The sequence below is a fragment of the Paramormyrops kingsleyae genome, chromosome 17, assembly GCF_048594095.1.
Source record: "Paramormyrops kingsleyae isolate MSU_618 chromosome 17, PKINGS_0.4, whole genome shotgun sequence".
In the NCBI taxonomy this organism is placed as follows: Eukaryota; Metazoa; Chordata; class Actinopteri; order Osteoglossiformes; family Mormyridae; genus Paramormyrops; species Paramormyrops kingsleyae.
In genome coordinates this window covers 12380969-12404110 of record NC_132813.1, presented here as the reverse complement: position 1 = coordinate 12404110, position 23142 = coordinate 12380969, and the positions used below count along the sequence as shown (strand labels likewise).

Sequence of the window (23142 nt, the reverse complement as noted above, 5' to 3'; positions counted from 1 at the left end):
AATGTTAATTTAAAACAAATATGCCAATAAAATGTTTCAAATTTATATTCATGTCCAGTTTTTTTCCTTATGTGGCAAGTAGCCGTGTAATAAGCGGGATAATGTACAGGCAGCCGGTAGTTATCGCGAAATAAGCCCCTTCAGTGTGATACAAGACCCTCCGCTTCGCGTCGGGTCCTGATCACACTGTCGGGGCTTATTTCTGCGATAACTACCGGCTGCCTGTACATTATCCCTTACATGGAACACATGACTAAGGCAGGACCATGTGAGGGGCATCTGTCTTAGCCGAGTGGACAATCAGAAAACAAAACCTGAAAATACAAACATTCAACGAAGCCAGGAAATTGAGCTTACACGTCTTACTGCATAGTTTGGTAACATGTTAATCCACACATTGTCTCTCTCTTACATACACACAGGCAGACACACAGACAGAGACATTTTCCCCAAGCAATCGTCCTTCCTCTAGCAGAGGATCACTAACAGTATGCCTCAAAATGGGTCTGACTGCAGCTCAAGGGAGGTGCCTGGTAGAATGCAGGATGATACAGACTCTGAGGAATCTGTGTGCACATTCCAGGCAAGCGATCTACAACGAGAAATGTGTGTGTCTAGGGTGAAAAACTAACTGGGCGTAACTACACACAGCAGCACTATTGAAGACACAGGTTAGTAACAAATGCTAAGAACGACCAAGCAAAACTCATTTTAAAGTACCCAACAGCACAAATAGACACTTCTGAGGTAATACTTTGTTTCAGTGTAACAAGTAACTGATATGACCGCCATCCATCACCACTTGCTCAATACAGGATCACCATGAACCTTTCCACGAGTTCAGAGGCACCAAGTGCTAAAAAAAGATTAACTTTAGGTGTGTATCTACTTTCATTAACAAGCCAATTAATAGTTTTAACATTTCTGTGGTAATTAACCATTTTACAAGCAGTCCCAAGGTTACCAACGAGCTCTGTTACCCAAGCCTGTATTTAAGTTGAATTTGCACCCCCCCCCCCCCAATCTGAAATTCTCATTAACATTTCAAATTTATTAAAACATTTCTTAAACATTAGAGCATTAACAAAAGAGATTCAATAGGATTTCTATGTAAGACTGAAGTTAATCACTGCAATAGTTTTTATTTAATTATTTCAGTACACCAATGTGACTTTAATGTTGAAACAGATGCTAAATCATGGGGGGTGGGGTGGGCGGCAAATTTCCTTTTTGCAGGGTGGTAGGAGATTTATATTTCTCATAATATTTATGAGAGAAGTGCCACATGAATGGCCAACAAATGCCTTACAAAACAGTGTGGCACTGCTGGCACTGGCAATATTAGGCAAAACTATGTTGGAATTCAGTCTATAATTGATATAGTTGCCAGCAGTGAAACAACTAGCCAGCTTATAACTTTGCATTGTAAATGAAAACCATGACGCAGGTCCAATAAATAAAATATTGTAGCTCTAGAGTGGTGAAGAGATCATCAGGTGGACAGTAAAGTTCAGTTGTTAGCAGACTGTTTTATTGTGTGATTCTTAAAAGGACAGTGTTAACGTGCTCCCGAGGGGATAAAGTATTTTCCCTTACAATACGTTTAGCTTATCAGTGTGCATTGCAGTTACAAAACATTTACGTAGTTTTACAACGCATCAACACTAAAATTCCACATCGATGCATTTTTATAATCGACATCGTCGATTACGTCGAATAATCGTCCCAGCCCTAATTAAAAACCATTGTATTTAACCCAAAATATAACAGACTTGATGGCAATCGGACGTTCAGAACCCAGGGACTGCCTGTAACAGACAAATTTTCCTTGGCTTCAACAAAACTCTGACCAAGAGTCAAAACTATGAGAGCTACCACTGGAATATACAGGACAGTTCAGCTGAACAACTTCACGGGCAGCTCTGAAGCAGACAGCATTAAGGCACTCCACATGAGATTAATCTATTTATATTTAGACAACTACAAAGAGCAATCATACAGCAAGAAAAAGGTGATATGTGCAAACCTTATTTCTGTAATAAATCTGCAATAAAAACACTCATGCTCTTATATTCATGCAGAGAGACACGTCACGACTGCGCCTCCAGGACCCCCCCCCCCCCCTCATCTGTTGCTCCAGCTGGCTGACAGGTGCACAGGTTGCAGCACCAAGGACAGCAGCCAACTGTCAGGATTCCACACCAGAGAGGAAACCACTAATTAGGGAAGAAGACCCAGCACAGAGAGAAGGCACAACTATAAAACCGGCATCCTTGGAACATTAGTCTGATTGGACTAGCAAAACCTCCACAGTGGAGAAGCCAGCCCAAACCCAGACTTCAGGGAAAGAACAGCCACACAGTAGACTGCAGTTATTCCCCTTTCTAAAGCCATATTAACCTGAATGCTAATTACCAGCTAGCTGTATCAGCCAGAATATAGGTATGGCAATTCAGCACTTTGCGGCAAATAAAGAGATCCAAAGGGGTCAAATAGTGAGTTTGATGTACCAAGGAAGGAAAAAAATATCAGGAGGAAGTGTCTCAAAAATCACAGCATATTTCAAACAGTCAGACAGCATAAAGTCAAAGCTCATCAACAGTGACAGATGGATGCTTATGACATCAAAATCAGCAAAGTAGTGAATCAACACACCCTGTGATAAAGTCTCAACGGAACATTAAGTCACAAGCTTCACAAAGCCAGGACTATCAGCAGGGTTGTCATTTAAAAGTTACTCGTGCCACAGACCAATGCAGACACAAAATTCAGGATATGGATCATTCACCTCTCCTTTTACATCCAGGCAGAGGGATACATTTGGCCAAAGTCTTCAGCCAACTATGTCTGTTGATATGGCCAGCGTGGGAAGCGCACTTGTAATCGAAAGACTGCCGATTGGAATCCCTGACCAGCAAGATACCACCCCCAAGCACTGCACCCCAGGCACTGAATTAGCTGCCCCCTGCTGTGTCGTGATGTCACACGTGGGTTAAATGCAGAAAACACATTTCGTAGTTGTATAGCTGTGTGCCGTGGTGTGTCAACAATGACTAATCACTTCACCACCACCTTAATGGCCAATCATCTAGTGGTAGACATTCCATAAATGTCAGGTCTAAAATTTGTCTTATAATGGCCAAGGAATTAGGACATTTTACAGAATGAGAGGTACATACTGTTCATTCATGTTCCTCTGTTTCAAAATAATTTCCCCATACAATGCTAAACAAATTCAAGAGTATATTTTAAGAACAAAAGAATGGACTCAAATGTCTTCTATGGCCATTCCCAATCAGAAGATCTCAACATCAGAGGACCTTTAAGAGAAGCTACCGACAGCAGATTTCTAACTTCTCCATCCTTCTTGAACAGTCCAACATCCCGCTACACACAGTTCAGGACTTGAATGGCAGCATTCCCAAATGGACATCTTGATAGTAAAACAAACGCTAGGCATTTTCATAATTGTCTGTATATAATTTAGTAAGCTGATGCTGTCGGATATATTACCCAAACAGTAGCCCGCCTACCACCTCCCCCCCCATTACTATTTGTCCCACACCCCCTCTACAATATCTACCCCCATACTCTTCCCACCTTTCCAAAGAAATCTTTATTAAAAACCCAACTTTGTGTGATATTGTAATGCTGCCATAGCCATATCTGCCGGAGCATTGCACTTCATATTGCACTCATCTAACTTTTAGCACTGCCTATAGTCTCCCTTACTTTGACTAATTGCATTTATTTCCACCACCTTCTCCTGGGGGGTGCTGCCTGGAGCCCTCACCCTATCAAGATGTCCAGCACACCCTGCAACAAGTGACGTCGCCACTACCAATGACGACCGTGCATCCAGCTCGCCGTTCTGCCTGTGTCATCTTCCTTGTATGACCCGCTCCTTGCCTTCTGGCTGCCTGGCGATTGGAGGGAGTGGTGGCACCGGCTTGTCATCTCCCCCCTGCTCCCCGTTTGTGTTTCAGATTTAACTGTATTTGACTCTCCCTGCCGGCCCCTGGAGAATGGGCTCCCCCTTTGAGTCTGGTCCCTCCCAAGGTTTCTTCCTTCTGGGGAGTTTTTCCTTGCCACTGTCGCCTATGGCTTACTCACTGGGGGCTTTGGGTGGGGATGCTGTAAAGCGCTTTGGGACAATGTAATGTTGTTATAATGCGCTATACAAAAATAAATTTTTTGTTGTTGTTGATATTGTGATCAGTTTTACCAGATCTGCATCCGTGGCTAAGTTACACCTCTTCAATTTTCATGCAGTGCATCTTAAAATGAAAAAAGACACAGATCTTCCATCCATGCTACTGTGAAATTAAAAATCCAAAAGATTTATCAAATACTTTTAGGTACTATGTTCACAAGATCAAATGTCTTTTGCAGCCACCCTTTCCTTCCTTTGCTGCTGCTTAATGCTGCAGCCACAATTTTGGTACAACTTGTCTCAAAATGAAATCCATTCCAGACCTTCTCCTACACAGCTCCTGTATGCAAAAGACCTAACAAATAATTTTTGCATTATCGCACTAACGAGATGTATGTATGTAAGACTACCCTTCTCTTTGGTACCAACCTATGGTGCTGCTTCAATTTTTTTTGATGCTAGTCATCTCAGATTTGATCAGTCCCACCCATACAATGCAACCGTAAAGTTTTTCAAGATCCATCAAACACTTTTTGAGTTATTGAGGTGATTAATGTCTGTGGCACTATCCCAGTCTGAAAGCCATAAGGATTCCTCATTCAGGGAAAACAAAAATGCTGTAATTCAGTCCTGCTGCAATTCACACAGTGCTGTGATTAATAGCGACCGCCGACAGAGATTCCTAAGGCATTTATTATACCTATGGGACTGTTACAAAGATTGCTACTTCCTCTATCATCCAATAGCTTATAGCAGTGGGCCTGTAGTCTGTCACACGTAGCATAGGCTAAAGAACACTTTGATGGGATGCCAGCACATCTCATATACACACACACTTGCAAAAATTAAAAAGAGTAGATGGGGGGGGGGGACCAGAGAACCCACAGGAAACTCCCTTACGCAGTAAAAACATGCAAACTCCTCACATGCAGAGTGGAGATGCGAGTCAGACTCCCAGCTAATGAGGTGCAACTTACAGCCTGACTGCACAATGCGACCACTTCAGCATATATTGCTGGTCCATGACAGTCATTTATTTAGTAAAAAGTTACTTTCAGCATCATCAAAGTAATGTCACGCCCCAGTAGGCTCTATACAACATGTACTGATAAGGTGTGTGCTCCAAATTAGAAATGCCCACGGCAGTATGAAAGATTAAACAAAATTTTTGAAACAAAAACAACAGAGACAAAGCCAAGCATTTTCCTTTTAACGAGTGCATGGCAGGGAGCTGCACTGATTACATGTAAATTTCTATTACATCGCTCTTTGTGCAGGTACACAGTTTCCATTCAATCTTTTTTATCTCATAATAATGAATCATATCATTTAACTATGCTGCTATAACGAAAATACAATAGTATAAAATTTCAGTCACAAACCACTTTCTTTTACCAATTTGGTCAAAATCCATATATAGCAGAAAAAAAAAGCGAAAAAAAATCGTTAAAAATGAGATGGTGTGTTTCAGTTTTACCTGCATTATTGGCCTCAGCCTCTAGAATGTGGATCTCTGTACAATCTGCCAGCAAGTGCTCCAAGAAGATCTGCAGGAAGCGAGCCTGGGTGCGACTCACCCTCTTCAGGAGAGAAAGGAGTGCCACGGTCTGCTCACACTCATTCCAGCTTTTGAACCAGTCAGTTAGTACTCCCACCTGGTCTCGGAACATCATGGTTAATCCACTTAGAGGGCCTGAGGGCGGCACTCACAGGGAGCTAGGATCCCTCACGTACTCTGGGGTAAACGCCGACTCACACCGATCTGCTGCGTCAGCAGCTGTACCAAAATGATACCAGATCCTGTCCGTTCGGGGTCTGCTAAACCCTTACATGATCAGAAGTGAGGCTGATGTGTGTGGGGGGGGGGGGGGGTGCAAGGCCAGATGATGTGTAGAAATATGCACAGAAGTATGGGCTGGCTTTGCGGCAATCCGAGTGACGAATTCATGAACAGTCAGACAGTCCTCTTCAGAACATCGTTGCAGAATTCCATGCAATATCCTCTTCCATGCAGAAGTAGGGCCACGACTCTCTGGAAAGAAGTAAGACGAATATATTAATTCATACTGTCGACAGGCAAATTCACACCAGCAAGAAGAATTCTTCAGTCTTGGATCAGTATCTGACCATGAAAAACTAAAAATAAACTATGTAATTTTAAAAAATGTACCAAAATGAGAACTGGAAAAAAAGATTAGAGAGAACGTAGGTGGGCCAGAGATTGATAAGGAAAAAATGTTCCAAATACCAACTACAGAAAATTGTGGCTAATTCTAAAACAGCAAAATATTTTTGCCACAAGTAATGCAAATCAAACCAGTCATCAATGGCCAAAACAGTCAGATGTCTGGCATGTTTTCACACAAGTGGGGATGGTTATGTACGTAAAACATAAGCATGAAAGCATAAGCATGAAAGAGCATTTAGAACAAACTTAAGTCAGTTTGCGAGACAGAAACAAATGTAGGCAGCAGTTATACCAAGCAGCTTATTTTCAATGTTATTTGTCATTGTAATTTTATTAAAGCACATGTGTAATATGCTCATTAAATTCAAACACTTTTGCACTTCATTAAACACTTTCCTCTTACAGTAAAATATATAATGTAGACTACCAGAAAATGGAATAAATCAAACTGATATGAAAATCTAATATTAATACAAAAATTGATCACAAAAAGGCCTATGATGTGATCTACCTAGATTTCCAGAAGGCCTTTGATGTTGTCCCCCACAAACGGCTCTTGCTTAAGCTCAAAGCTTCAGGAATTTTAGGAACTGTAGCAGCTTGGATCGAAAACTTGTTAACAGACAGGAAGCAGCAAGTAGTTAGAGGCAAAATGTCAAATTGGGTCTGCGTTCATAGTGGGGTACCACAGGATTCAATTTTAGGACCACTATTGTTCCTAATTTACATTAATGAATTTGCAAACAGCACCAAGGTGGGTGGTGTAGCAGATACTGATCTAGCAGCACAGAGGCTACAGCGGGATCTTGATTTAATTAGCGACTGGGCTGATACCTGGGCAGATGAAGTTTAACAGAGATAAATGTAAGGTAATCCATGCAAGGAGCAGAAGTATAAAAGTACAGATATTTTATGGGTTCCACCGAAATAAAGGTAGCTGATTATGAGAAAGCCCTTGGTGTGTATGTTGATGCTTCCATGTCGCACTCTCGCCAGTGTGGGGAAGCAATAAAAAAAAAAAAAAGCCAAAATGAGCTTGATGGGTTGAATGGCCTCCTCTTTTGTAAATTTCTTAGTTCTTAAAAAATTGATAAATGCAGCCAGACACTATTCCTCTGCACAGTACTTGATTAACATGGAATAAATGTGCTAAGAAAAAAAGTAAAGAAATAAATAATGCAAATCATCGACCTGAATGAGATCCCACATTGATAGACAGACTCCAGTGCAAAATGCAAAAATAAAATCTCAAAGCAAAACTGAGATTATGCCTATTGTGCCCTCTTGTATTAAAATTAACTGATTTTGTGCCATGGTGTATTGTTACACACCTACCATGCGTATTGCCATTTTTTTGAATCACAAAATATTGTGCCATGGTGCATTTTCACTCCCTTATTAACAGAGTCATTGATTTAGAATAATTGGGCTTTGCTCTTCCAAACAGGTATAATCAAAATAGAGGTGCTTTATAAGCAGGAAACAGCTGGATGAACCAAATTTGTCGAATACTTGTAAAAAAAAAAAATGGATGGTGGATTATGCACAAATTGTATTACAATTTTAAGCAGAAAATCTTTCCAGACCAAGGAACATGCCATTGGACGTGCAGAGAGTCTATGGAAACAAATATTTCCTGATACAACTGTAAACTGGTGGCATTTCTGCAAGAAGAAAGTTATTCGAGGATTTTATAATGTTGAGAATTGTTAAAGCAATATTAAAGCACAAACACTAAGCAGATAAAAGGCACAGTACATAACTGCTGTTTTAATATAGCATTAGATACTATTCCCATATGCAATGTCATTCAACTTGTTCCTCACTGATTTTTTTCCCCAGTGAGGGGATGCTGCTTTCCAAAATGCATGCAAAGCTTTTTTCTTATGGACATCAAAAAGTGCTCAACTCCAAAACTAACCACTTTCCCCCATGAGCATTAAATGGACAATGCACACGATATAGCAGTTTTGCATTATTAATATAATCTCATTGTTCAAGCATATACTACAATACTTGTAATCCAGGCTCCATTGCACCCCATATCCATGATAAGTAGTTTTGCAGTCATATATAAGAGGTTGTTCAAATCTTTTTTCTGCATTTACCATATTGTTTTTACTTTATCCACACTTCCAATTGTGGGCTTAATGAGAAATGCACCTTTCTGAAAAACGTTGTGTTGTATGGGTTCTCTCTTTTCACTGCATGGAAGGAATTCAAATATCACAAACCAGGCTAAGGAGCAATAAAGGAATGAAATGCTCTCCACATAAGAATAACAAAACTGAGGTCAGAAAAACAGAAATCAAGATAAATCATGTCAGACGACTGACATCTGAAATGTGACCATTCAACCAACATTCAAAATAGATTAACAGAATGAAATGTATACAACACCCTGGTTCCACATGTGCTAAAACACCTATGACATATTGTTACAAAGGCGCCCATCAACAGAGGGGAACAGAAGTAATTCAAAGGCATCAGGTGTACCATGGAGCACTGTGAAGACTATCATCGATAAGTGGAGAAAATGTGTCACCACAGGAACACGACCAAGAACAGAAAGACCCTGCAAAGTTAAATAACAGGAAAAGCACTCTGCAGTTTTACGCCAATCAATGCCTATCGCACAAATCTGATTGGATGTGCCAGTGAAATTAAAGTTAAGCATCTGTGGTTTGCCTTCTTGGATTGGTTGAGTGTTCACTAGTTTTGCCCTAAGCATTTACAGACCTAAGACCCATTCATATAGGTTAGTTCTAGGATTGGGGCTGGGAAATCTGATCTTAATCTGATGCTTAAAATGCCTCGTGACCCTTTCAGAACTTGTCACAACTCAAACTTAAGAATTGCTGGTCTAAGGCAAAAAACATATACTGTCCATTGGCAACACAAAGCATTTTGGAAACTCTTATGGTCTGATTTAAAAGTTATTGTTTGACTGAAAGACAATTATCCAAAGAACACCACACCTACTGTGGTGGCAGAAGCAGCCCTAAAGCATGATGGTCTTTTGTTGGGACGGAGAATCTAGTCAAGACAGATGGGACAAACGACTAGCTTCAAACTAATGATAATTTTGACAGCATTTTTTATTTGACCTTAGTCTTTTCATGAAAATATAATCAAGTCATATTATAGTCATCTGATGATTAAGTCCAACACATTTCACATTTCTTTGAAAATTTTGCTTAATTATCTATATACACGCAGGTCTACCTTGCTCAATATTCCTGAAGGAAACATGTAAAGCTGTTTCTATGGCACAGCATTAGGTTTGAACATGAGGTCTTTAAGGTCACAGACTTAACGGTTGGAAAGGCTGCAATATGAAACACTGCACCAATTCTAAAATGGTTTGGGCAAGACAAACTGTATTACAATACAATAATACACAAAACGGTTTAAAAGACATTTAAAAGTAAAAACTTGTATGTAATAATTCTCTCGATTTGGAAATTTTTAGATATTGTTTACTTTCGGTTTAATACACATTACATATTTGGGGAAAATCCATAATAATTAATATAAAATTTATAATTATGAATAAATGAATGCTGTATTTGGTTCGCAAACTCTGCAATATTTTGGTCGGGAGAATATTTGTGCTTGAATTTAAAGCATGGTTCACAAAACCCGAGTTACGAGCTTGAAGTCGCTTAGATCAACATTATCCAATCATGCACAACTACAATCAATGCTAGCTGAAGATACTACTTCTGACTGGATCTGTGTCAAATTCCTCTCTTGCTGACATTTGTCTGTCTCATATTTATCAATGAAAGCGCCAGTACATTTTGTGATAGTTTTTGGTATCATAAATTATTTTTTATCCCTCTTGTTAAAAGAAAAAAAGAAAAAATGAAGAATGTCAGTAATCATCAATGAAATTAGAACAGGTTTAAATATATTTTGGGGGAAAAAAACTGCTGGATTCTGCCAGAAAACCCAGTCACAGGTCAGGCCTCTAACCCTCATTCACTGCAAAATTAAGAGTTTGCTACAATTTCAAAGTCGAGGTAAGAAAGCTGATAGACCTACTGCTGAAGTAAATGCAAAAGGTGTGTGGCGATGAGTGCGGACATTTAAGCAACCAAGGTAGGTCAAAATAACATCATAGTAATTGAATCTTGAATTTTGCTGGTTGTAAGGTCACATTAAAAAAAAATCAAAAACGTCTGATGTTATGTTGATTTCGGCAAAAGCGTGACAAACCTGCTCTTTCAATAAGGGTGTGCAGATTGTTAAATCTGCTATACCCAAGAAAGTCATTTGAGAAAAATTCTTCAGAAAGGACAGAATTAGGGTGTTGGTGAACCTAAGTTTAAGTTTTGTGTTCATGGACAGCATTGCCTATATTTTCCTACTTTTCTACATCTTGTCAGAAAACTAGCAGACATGGTGGGTACTAGTTTTCTAAATTACAATTGACTAAATGTTTCATGTAGATGAAAACTACTCCAAGTTCTTAAATAACTCATTCAGTGGTTTTTTGCTACCATTCACAGGTTATACAGATTAACTCGGAAATACACTGTGGTAGCATACAAAACTGCTAATCTAATTAAAGTAAAATATTTTCTATATCAGTTGTGGTCTTTTCTGCTTAATTATTGTCCTCAGTGTATCAAGACTTTTATATTCCTGTTTACTAGTATCAACTAAGAAAACCTAACAGTAATAATAGGCTATTAGGTCAATAATTATAATATTTGAAAATTAACTTTGGCTAATTTAAAAAAATTATAATATGGGGGATAATAGTAAAATGCATTATTATTGATAATAGTAATAATACATGTATCATAAATTAACCTTATAACATTTCACCAAATATTAGAGTCTTTCAAATCAGTGCCTGGAAATGACATATAAGCAAAATAACTACACATTAAATAACGTTGCATTAGATTTTCATTCTGCTATAACAAAAGGGGCCTTATTAATCAAACATTTATCCCACACCCCGCAATACAAAAGGAACTTTGCTAGCTGAAATTTCCTGTTATTTCAAATACTAATAATGGCACCAACAAATCAAGTCAAACCAGAAGTTCAATGTGTCACTCAGTATTACTATAATTAAATACAAAAGCACATTAGAGGAATGAACATGTCATCATGTCATATTGTTTTATGAAGACTGCATGGCAATTGTTTCCTGTAAAACAGCTAAAAAGAACCAAAGTGAATTAGGGCTGCAGCTAGTTGGGTGGTATACCGGTTCATACCGAAAACCATTTTTTATTATTGTTATGATATAAATTTTTCTTATACCGCAATACCGGTTTAAATAGCCTAAACAACATTCGGAAAGTGGAGCAGCTGCAAACTGTTTAAGGGGGGACTTTTTTCACTGCTGCACCGCTAAAAATATACTGCGAAAGATCAGAAACGGAAGATATTGCTGACGCTGGAGTTGAAAATAATGAGACACTGGGGTTGTCAAAAAAAATCAATTCTCAGATACTAATCGATATTAAAAATTAGTATCTGATTAGACACTCATTTTCAACATTATTGATACCATCAATGCAGTTTTCAGCATTCGCCACACAACACCGCTAGAGTGCAGGCATGCACGCACACACACACACGCTACCCTCCTCTCAAAAGCCGCTGAACATACCAAGTTGGCCGATCATGGCACATGCTGCAGTTGAAGGCACTTCGCAAGCTGCTTTAGTCAAAAAAAAAAAAAAAAAAAAACGCAAAAGTGCCATTTGTAAGTATTTTAGAGAAACATGGAAAGGCTATGGATGTCGATAAGCCTCTATGCAAACTGTGCTACAAAGTTGTGGTGACGAAGTGAAGTAGCACGTCAAACTTGGCGAAGCATCTTAAAGACCGACATCCCGGTCTTTATGAGAAATTTCGCGAGGTCAGTAAAGCTTGCATTCCAGCAACACTGAACTATTAAACACCTATCAAAAATGTTAACTTGGCTGGTGCACACCTTAACATTAGCCGTTTATCTATAAGCAGTTAGCCAACAAACACGTTAGCCTTCTGTTTTCATTGAGGTAGCGGATAGGCGCAATGGCTAATAATAAAATAATATTGTCAATATGGGAACAATACAAAAACGTAAAACGAAAATGTGTGTACACACAGCCTTTAAGGAGACAAAAGTTCATACAGGCAATAGAGAGAAAACGCTACGAGTCATACTCTGAAAACTGCAGACACTGAAAGAAAGTTTATAAAAACTTAAGTCAAAACAGATCAGTGTTTTTGGATATGTTTTGAATTCTTATGAACCTTTACTTTACGCTCACTTCTGTCTACGTAACATCTATGTTCTGTTCTTTTTTGAAATGGGTGGAAACTCACCTAGTTTCTCAAAAGGCACCAAGCGATAACCAGCCCAGCACTGGCTCCATGCTGGTGGTAATGAGGCATATGCTCAGTTTGACTGTGTTTGGGTCTATGCTGTACCGGCACAGCAAGTACCTCAGCCTTGTGCCCAATGCTGCCTGGGATAAGCTTCAGGTTACCCCACGACAAGCTCCAGGCTACCCCACGATAAGCTCCAGGCTACCCCACGACCATGACATGAATAAACAGTTAGAAAACATCCATTTGAATAAAAGTCCAAAATTAACCAGCTTTAGCCTAAAGACAGACAGATGAACAGAAATGCTTCAAATGAATCGTCAGCTGTTTTAAAATCAGCCAATTTTCGGTCTTAATTACTCGATGGCCATTAATTTGGCCAATCTCAAAAACTGATTTTGCAGATGACGTACAATTAGGAAGGCTCCAGTCCATCGACTACCAATCACTATCTGCCAATATTCATTCTAAATAACTTGATCAGAATTCTCAATTAAGGCTGGTAAGAAGAGCCAATCAGATGACAAAACACGAGACATATTTGCGTGCGGCAAAAGCAGCTCGCTAAGATGGCTTCAACGGTCTGGCAGTTCTACAAGGTGTCAGAAAAAGACAATATCGCCATATGCAATGTGTATGAAGCAGAGATCCCTTATGGTGGGATGCAACAACTATTGGTGAAGTTACATTTTAAATGGAAGATCTCTCCCCATTATCAACAATTAGAATTGGCCAATTTTGATTCAAGAGATTGGCAATTGGCCCCAAAAGCCCTGATCGCAGCGTTCCTAGATAAAAATCTTAATCAGCTTAATCATGGAAGTAGTGAGTAAGTAGACATTTACGTTCACTGCATAATCTGTACTTAATTTTTTAGAGTACAATCACAATATGCAAGAATAGTTCAGCTAAAATACAAATCCTTTAATAAAAAAAACATTAAAGCACATTATGCATGACTTAAGAGTACCAAAAACAGTCTTCTATGACAACTGGCCTCTTATCAAAGCCTCATGCTTACTATTGATTCCAGAGTCCGAAAGATGAAGGATAGAAGAAAAACAAGCATTCAAAAATAAAGATAAATAAGCAACCAGGGTGTGGAACGAAGATATAAGGCAAAGCATAGTATGGACCACACCAAAGATCAGAAAAAAGCTAAGACAAAAGAAATGGAATTCTATATGCTATAGGACAGTAGTGTTTCCCCTACAATTATATTAAGGGGGGTGCCCCGCCCCCCCAACAGCACCTCCCGCCCCCCCCTTGAAAGTCAAGTTAATTTTATTGTCTATATAGCCAGATTACAACAGAAGTCATTTAAGGTTACCTTTCCTATAGAACGGGTCTATACATTATCCTTGTAGCCTTATGTTATTCATCTTATCTTGTCATTTCTGTCTCTACATGGTCCCGCGTTTACAGTTCTCCTGTGCTCTCTGTATCACGTCTGTATCGCGTATAGCTCCACCACAATGCGCACACACAGACACACAGGTGAGCACACTCCCACCAACGGACAGTGTGTGTGTGTCGGAAAATATGTCGCATCAACCACTTGAAAAGCAGAAAAAAATATCTGTCTTTTTTTAAACGCTCCCAGGGTGGTGAAGATGGCTACACTCTGTTCTTCCAGAAGCCCAGAAAGATACACTGCAGTTACAAAAGCTGCACACTTTGCCGATAATTGTCATAAAAAGAAATGTTTTGATGTTTAGTTCAGTTGTTATATTGACTGTATATTTTTACAGAACCCAAAAATGCATTTACTTTATTTTATTGATTTCAAAATACAGTACAGCTATTTCAAACATTTTTCAAAATTACAGTACTGTACAAATTAAATTATTGAACTGTGTATAATTCAAATACGCTATATACAGTACTGCACATAATATTCAATTATTGTAGTTTTGCTGCTGCATCTCAGTGGTTCGTTTTTGCCAGTTATCATAAGCTTTGATGAGTCTATATTTGTCATTGACAGAAAATGTCTTTTTCCCGGTCATGTCCTCTGTGCACGCTGCATTAGCCTCAGGTAGCTAGTTAGAAGCAGACAAATTACCACAAGGCAGAGTAGGGCAATCAAAGAAAAAAAATTTTTTTAATTAACGCAGTTTTAATTTTTTCCATATGTTGTCATGTTTTTCCATATGTTGTCAAAAGACCAAAAATGAACACTGTAAGCAGACTACTTGATTACTATAAGCAAATTATTTAAACAGTATTTGTACAGGAATGATTCTGTCCCAAGGTTTTTAATCCACATAAGCAGTTGATCACTATAACAGTGATCACTGTAGATGGTTTCCACAGTATTTATAACATTTATAACAAAGGGCAGATCGTCAAGTACGATACATTTCACAATTTTCCAAGTAATACATTATGAGTTTGCACTGTCTGTACTGAATTCTCTTTTGATAAACGCTTGTGTTAATGACAGACTAGCGTTATTTGGCATTACTGCAGCCTTCTTTATTAGAATAGATTTATTTTTCAGAAACTCTTCATACTCTTCACTCTTGGCTTAAGGTGAATCAAATTTGTTGTGTTGAAATATTTATAAGTAGATCCTCATTGTGAAATTTCAGCAGAGCAATGTTTGCAAAATGCATTTGTAACATTTTTCATAACATTTAAAAGATTCCACACAGCAGACATTTCCATATCTGTTTAGTACGTGGGTGTGCAAAGCAAAACAGGTCACCATTTTAATGGGGATTACTGGCAGTAAATATCGGCTCATTTTAACCATAGGCCGATTGTTCTTATATCGGCCAATACCACTGGTGCTTCTCTACTTACAAGTAAAACTGAACATCCACGGGAACATTTCATAAAATGTTAAGGGCATTTCAACTTTGCCAAATCAATTTGTATGTGATATTGTTCATGAAAGCACCAACTTAGTGATAAAGTTTCTTTTCTGGAAAGGCTGTGTCAAGAATTGTGTTTTAACACCAAAGCCTAACAAAATATCCTTTCCTAGTTGGACAACAAATTTTCTAATTAAATGTTGTTGCAGCAGGATTGTTGGCTGTCAAACTGAATTTCTTAAAAAGGGCAGACATTCATAATAGCAGACCATATGTTGCCTACACAATATTTTTAGACAACATAATGTCACAAACATTTCACACGACATGTCCCGAATTTCTGAAATTACTCTTAATAAAAAAAAAAAGAAAAGAAAAAAGATCAGATACTCATATAATGGAAATAACAGCTCAGTTAAATTATCCCTAACCACAAATTTCAAGTAGAGGGATAATTCAGAAATTGCCAGCTCAACCATCTTTTACATAAATCATTCTTTTACTTATTACTGAAACAAAAACACCAGAATTGAAAATAAAAAGGATATACTAAGAAAGAATTCCAAAAGGCAAAAACAAATTTATAGTATTCTCTCTCACATTTAGCTTTAATCATGCAATTGTCCGTTTTCATAAATGTTTGATATTGCTGAAACACAATAAGGATCAAGACTGGTATCTGACAATGCCTAAATATATTCAATAACTACACTACTCTGGCCATAACAGCAAACTACAGTTAACCACTCCACTATGCATTGTTATACTGTAAGAAAGCAATACAAGTAAACTTCTGATTATATTTATACATACATGTTGGTAATACAAATGGTACAGATTTACTGGACTAAAAAATGGATAAGTTAGAACAAACCTGAAACAGAGAAAAATGTGTGTACCCTAACGAATTCTGAATTTTCATCGAAATCACAGAAGTCTCATTTAACAAACATTTTGCATTGTCATATCTTTACTAGTGCTGGGCAACGATTAAAATCTTTAATCGTAATTAATCGCATGATTTGTCTGATTAATCATGATTAATCGCAATGTTATGCGAAAAATTTATAATAATAATAATAATAATAATAATAATTTAATAATAATAATAATTTATTATAATAAAAGTAGTGTTTTGTGCACTTTATTTTAACCCTCTGGGGTCGGCGGTCCCGCCTGACAGAAATTTCGCCAAATCATTTAAATAACACTGCGAGTTTTTGTCATATAAACATTTAAAAAACACCCTCAGAAACCTTGGACGGTCTACTTTTCAAATATATATACTGTAGGTAGAAATTGTTGCCATTTTCAGCAGCAATTCTTGTACCTGTGTCCATGGCTCGGTGTGCTAAGCCTGTCTGCCTGTAATCACAAGATCGCCAGTTCAAACCCATCCTATTTAGAACGTGAATAGCGATCTTCAGCTGAGAGCAGTCCTATACACTCCTGATGCAAGTAAGACAAAGAAAGGTGGTACAGTTTGCCTTTTTTCCTATTTAACCTAATTTAAAAAACTTTAATACTTCCAAAAATGGAAGTTTTGAAAAGAAGACCGATTACAGATTTAGTCAGTGTTTTTTCATGATTCTACATAATGATTTCAGCGAGATATAAACTGAAATACACAAGACAGATACGCGGTTGACGATGCCCTCGTCCCAAGTGTTAATAATAGTCACTGCATCATATTTATCGCTTTCTATATTTATATGGTCACAGTTTCATTTTTCATTCCATCTACCAATAAACTGTGAAAGGGATTTTATTGTTGCTACTTTCTTGCGTTTCAATCAATATTCATTGTGAAAGCCACTGACTTTGAGGAAAAAGAGTGTCACTCCAAAATTCTAACACTTTAGTAACCAAACCACATAAAATTTCAGAATGTCTCTTTCACCTATGTGTAGCCAACCCCTGTGTCTAAGCTTCAGAGCTCAAAAGTCTTACCTAGAAATGTCTACAATGTGATTTTTTACAATTTCTCAGCATGTCTGAATAGGTTTTTGAAAAGTATATGTTTAAAGATTTTAACAAAAAATAGAATAATAACATTTTAAGTGGTCTCAGATTATTGGTGCTGAGTTTGTGCTGAATAAAAGTACATGTAACAATGCAGCAGTCTTAGCCCCACCCCAAATGCTCTCATTGATTGAAACGCGTGATGATGCCCATTCCAAGCCAGTACTGATCAACATCCCTCCCCTCCTGTGACCCATGGTTTGTAGGTGTATTCAGAGCAGAGCATGTGAGCGGAGTGGAGCGGTGAGAATTTCCGCTCCTCGCTCACGAGGCTGTTGGCTCCGCCCGCTCCTCCGCTCTAATTCGCACTACACCGCTCCTCGCTCCACTAAAATTTCCTCCCACTCCAGTCAAATCGCTCCACACTCGCTCCAATTATAAAGAGGGACAAATAATCTGCATGCCTTACAAAAGTCACCTTAAACCGAAGCCTTATGTCATAAAGAAATATGAGCAACGGCAACATTGCCTGTCAGAACAGAAAATATTTATTTTTAAGCAACTTATAGGCAACAACGAACAGGTTTGGCAATGGCATTCCACGCAAAAATAGGCTTAAAAATAAAGGAATCAGTGTGCTTAATAGCCTAAAGAATATACAGACACGTTTTAAATTCCTCAATTTTTTTCTGTTGATGCTGCTGCTGCGTCTCTCTATAAAATAAAATTTCACTGACAGCGTTACGTGAAATTTAAAAAATCCTATTAGACCTACTTTGAATGACAAAATGAATTTATTTGATTACCGATCTTTACTTTATAGGCTTTTATACTTTAATTTACTATAGACTTGATATGGTACAACCATATAAAACTTGCTCGCGTTTTGCTTTGGCTTCCACCTGTTCGTGTAGCACCCTCTCATGTTTCTGAGAAAAGTGATTCCAAAGTGAATCTTTACTCACTGAAACAGTTTCACCACATTATTGTTCTTGCTCTACATTATTGTCATCTATACGTTTGATAAGAATAGTACACTTGTATGATTTATCAGTTTCCTTTGTGAAATACTTTGCGAATTCCATCTCGTTCCAATTTGTGTAACAGTCTTGATAATTGTACAGATGAATTCTGGGTAGATTTGGGCGCGCCTCAGAATCGTAGTGTGAGCGGTATCGGAGCGAAATTGGAGAGACAGAGCGACTGCTCCAGCCTTAATTAAAAAACCGCTTCGCGCTCTGACCAAATTCAGCCGGCTCCGCTCCTCGCTCACGCTCCGCTCCGCTCACATGCTCTGATTCAGAGCCAGCGAGCAACAGACTTTCAAAATAATACTACTACTAATATAATAAACTGCGTTAATTCGCGATAAAATAATTGTCGGCGTTAATAAAGTACTGCGTTAACGCGATAATAACGCGTTAACTTGCCCAGCACTAATCTTTACTGAACAAATTTGATCAAAGAAAACAAGCAGGCTATTCGCTAATATTTTCCAGAATTACTGATACTTTTAAAGTCTAAAAAAGTACCAACTTGGACATAGCATTCAAACATCATTTGACTATGAAAAGTTAATCGGAATCCTCAATCCATAGCTCACATGGCATTCAGCTTGCTTGTCTGTAAAGATGTTTGGTTATTGTTTTAATGTTCAATATTAATTTCTTTGTGGAAGCACAGTCAATGTGCTTTGTACTTTTGGCATGGAGGTGTAATAAATGTCTGGTCTCCTCACTAACCAACATCTGTGTCATCTTACACCCAATGGTTACACCAATAAAAGCTCATTGAAAAGCAAAGTACGTGAACCTCAAGGATAATGAAAAAAGGGTAATTTCTGTTCTATTAATGCACCGGATAAAAATAAAAGCCATACAATTTGTGTTACCTGCACTTCACAACAAATTCTTTTCAAGTACAATATGACTGGAAGACTTGGGTTTCCATCAGTCCACGGCCAGGTAGTTTACAAATGGAAGAAATCCAGCAGCGCTGCTAGTGTGTCCTACAAAGACCATTTCAAAGGCACGCCGTAAAATCTTCAAAACCAGTGACAAAGAACCACAAGGAGACAGCAAAAACTGGGCAGCCAACTCTTGCACTTGATAACATCCATGTTCATGAGTCTATAATAAGAAAAATACTGAGGAAGAGCAGTGTTCATGGGGGGTAAAAGAGGAAACCACTGCTCCCCCCACAAAAAAAAATAAATAAAAAATTGCTCCCCATCTCAAGGTTGCTGAAGACCACCTGAATGATTCACAGCACTACTGGCGCAATGTTTGGTGGAAAGATGACACAAAAAAAACCTTCTGGTTAATGTACACAATATTCTATTTGGAGAAACACTATGCAGAGCACCAAGTCTTATTCCAACTGTGAAGTTTGGTGGAAGGAGTGTAACGGCATGGGCCTGCTCGGTGCCTCAGGGTCTGGAAGGCTTACAATCATTGTGAGACCAATGATTTGCAAGTTGAAACAGGAAATTCTACACAAGTATGTCAGGGTGCCTGCCTGTGATCTAAAACTCAAGAGAGGCTGGGTCACAAAATGTGACAAAGATCCAAAAATACAGGAGTAAAGAAAGCACAGTGGCTCAAATAGAAGAAATTAAATTTTTTTTTTCTTTAATGGTCAATTCAGATTCTATGACCTCAATCCCACAAAAGTGTGACAGTATGATATCGCAAATCTGTACATGAACTGAAACAATTTTGGATGATGGAATGGCCCAAAGTACCACCTCACCACTGCAGAGGCCACAGAAACGATTTGGTTATGGTTATTACCAATAAAAAGATTCCATTAGTTACAAATTCTAAGGATTGATATACTTTTTACAAAAATTACCTTATTTACCGAATTTGTTCAAAAAATATATATGCAATGTATATATTTCATATGCTTGGTAAATAATTTGATTAAATAAATATTGAGATGGTAACATAAAAGATCATAAAAGCAAAACATTCACAAATCCAGATAATGCTTCATAACTTTACAAAGTTACAAACTGCTTTTAATAATGAGTCCCATGGAAAGCAGACAAATTATAATGTTGGACGAACTGAAAAGGTCAGAAATGTATGGTTAAGGCTCTACTTTAAAAAACACACACACACCCGTGTGTTTCACAGTACGGCTCAAATTTTGTCATTGGTATGTTTCGATAACATTCAAAAGATCTGACAGCACTGTTCAGTTTTTTTTTTAAGTTACATGACAGGCTGTCATCTATGTTCATAAATTGTACAGAAGATTACATTTCCCAAAAAGTGCATGATGCAGAATACTGCCAAATGGTAAAGTAACGTCGATAGTGTTCATCCAGTGATGTGCGATGTAAATTTTAGAACATTTCAGACAGACAATGACTCAGATCCTATTATACGTATGGCAACAACAATCCAGATATAAAAATACTTGACCCATCATTTTTTCGACTATGCACAACAACGGATTGTATATAAAGGCGTTTTCCCGAGCTAAGTGCTTTACATGTTACTGGCTAACTAGCTGCCTAGCTAACGCTCTGCGTTTAAACAACGTGGGTAGCCAGCTTGATAGCTTGCTAAAGAAACATCGTACAGCATTTTAAGCGAAGCTTAGACATAAAACCGAGTGGAAAAAAGTCGTTTCGGCTTTTCCATTCATCTGCTTTAAGTTATCTGCATGTCTTTTCAACTTTTTTTCCCCCCTTACAGCCGACCAAGTAGTTCACAATGTACTGCACATCATAAGCAAATTTACAAAACCTGATTAGCAACCCGGCCTGCTACATAAAGATGGTCCTCTACAGTTACGCGGCCATCTATTAAATTTGGCTTTTAACAAATGCTGTTTGTTTTAACTGTATTATTTATAATACACAAATATAAGCGAGTAAATCTTATCCAGATATAACTCTGCTACCAAGGTAACTGGCCTGCAACTGCAGCACACAGTTAGCTAGCCAGCTACTTAGCTATCCTTCAACCACCTGATTGTAACCAAACTAGTCATTTAAAAGCAATACATATCTCCCACATTCACGGCATATGTGTCGGGATATTTACCGAAAAACCCTTCAACTCGGTTTAGGTGTTTTAACTTAGGCATTTAATAACAAGTAATGGCTAATTCATATCAATAAATAGCGCACAAACCTGGTGTGGCGTCGAGGCTCTCAAAACCCAGACAGCGACAAAACCTGCTGGAACAGGGGTCTCACTGGAATATCTAGGCCTTTAGTGGTTCTCTTTGCTTTCCCAGTAAATGAAAGGGATTCAGTGAGGTTCTCTGACTTTTTTTGCTATATAGAAGAACTATTACTGGAGGATTATGGTCTTCTTCCAGCTGCAGTGTAGTGTTGTTTTCACGATCCCCAAAGTTCCTCCGTCATTTTTCACTAGTCTGCCCGCTTGCCGTTTCCCCTAGTTGATTTGTTTATACAGAAGAGTAATTTATAGCCAGATAGCTATCGCTTCCTTAAGAACGTTTTAGACAGTGGCCAACATGGCCTACATTTATATAATGATTATAATTCTAATGATCCATCATTCCATGTATACAATTAAAACGCATCAACATTTATAAAAAATAAAATAAAACAAACACGGAGAAAGCTTAAAAAAATCGAATGCAATTGAGACCTGACGCATAGGACGCAAACGGAGACAATACGTAGCGGCGTATGGGCAGCGTTCCGAAGTTTGGGGCGGTGCCACTCGGATTTACAGGTTCTGATTGGCTGGTATGAAATTTATTGACGCGCCCTGAAAAATGTCTACCGGAGAGCTTATAAACGTTAGCAAAAATTCGTCTTAGTAATCGAAGTTGGGTGAGTGAGGAAGTCTGTTGCACAAGTAGATCATCATTTGGTTTCTCATCGATGGATTTACGGGAAGTCGGGAAACTTAGTACGGGGGCACGTTTTGAACGAATAAGTAATTCGTGATTATGTAATGTTGGATGTATGAAAGCCAGATCGTTGCAGATTTTTTGCAAACTTTTAGCTTCTCCTGAGCTAGTAATGCAGTAGATCACACAAAACAAAGCGTGCTGTACTTGGCCTATTGTATCAAGCACCTTGAATTAAACTGCATATTATAGTGGGTACAACCGACTCTCAGACTAACTAATATTGTAATAAATCAACTATCCAATTCCATTAATTTTCAAGACTGGAAGTCAAGTATTTTACCAGAATACATGGCCTGCCATGTTTGTATTGTAATAGTATTTTTTTTACAGTACTGGGACTGGGTATTGGTGAGATATGAAGGACAAATATGATTCTGTGTAAACATTGGTGAACCGTATTAAATCAGGGGCATAAAACTACGCCCATGCTGGTTTTCATTCTCACCGAATCATTGCCTTAATATATCGCATTATATAAATAAAACGTCACGATTCATCTTTGTGACTCAAAAAAGATGTGGGTTCACTACGAAATGTGCAGACATCTTGATTTGCTCATAACATCCAATTTGTTGCCTTGGTGAACAAAGAGCCCAGACCTCAATCTGATTATACGATACTGGACAGAATGCGAAAGCAGAAGCAGTATTGTAGCCAGAATATGGCCACAATTTGTATTCTTCATAACTACACATTTGCCTGAAGCTTTGAATAGTACATAAGGTAGGAATATTGTATAAGTCATTTCCCGGAGGAACCTTCCCGAGGGATTA

At 38.2% G+C, this 23142-nt stretch overlaps 1 protein-coding gene across 1 annotated transcript in view; it reads right to left on the bottom strand.

The window, feature by feature from the left end:
* samd4b (sterile alpha motif domain containing 4B) overlaps nt 1–22151 on the bottom strand; it is a 37116-nt gene extending 14965 nt beyond the window's left edge. The window contains exons 1-2 of the mRNA XM_023839432.2: nt 21613–22151; nt 5631–6185 (exon numbers count right to left, since the gene is read on the bottom strand). Coding sequence (XP_023695200.1) covers nt 5631–5826 — 196 coding nt within the window. The 5' untranslated portion in view covers nt 5827–6185; nt 21613–22151. The remainder of the gene's footprint in view (nt 1–5630; nt 6186–21612) is intronic.
* Between the last annotated feature and the right edge of the window lie 991 nt (nt 22152–23142).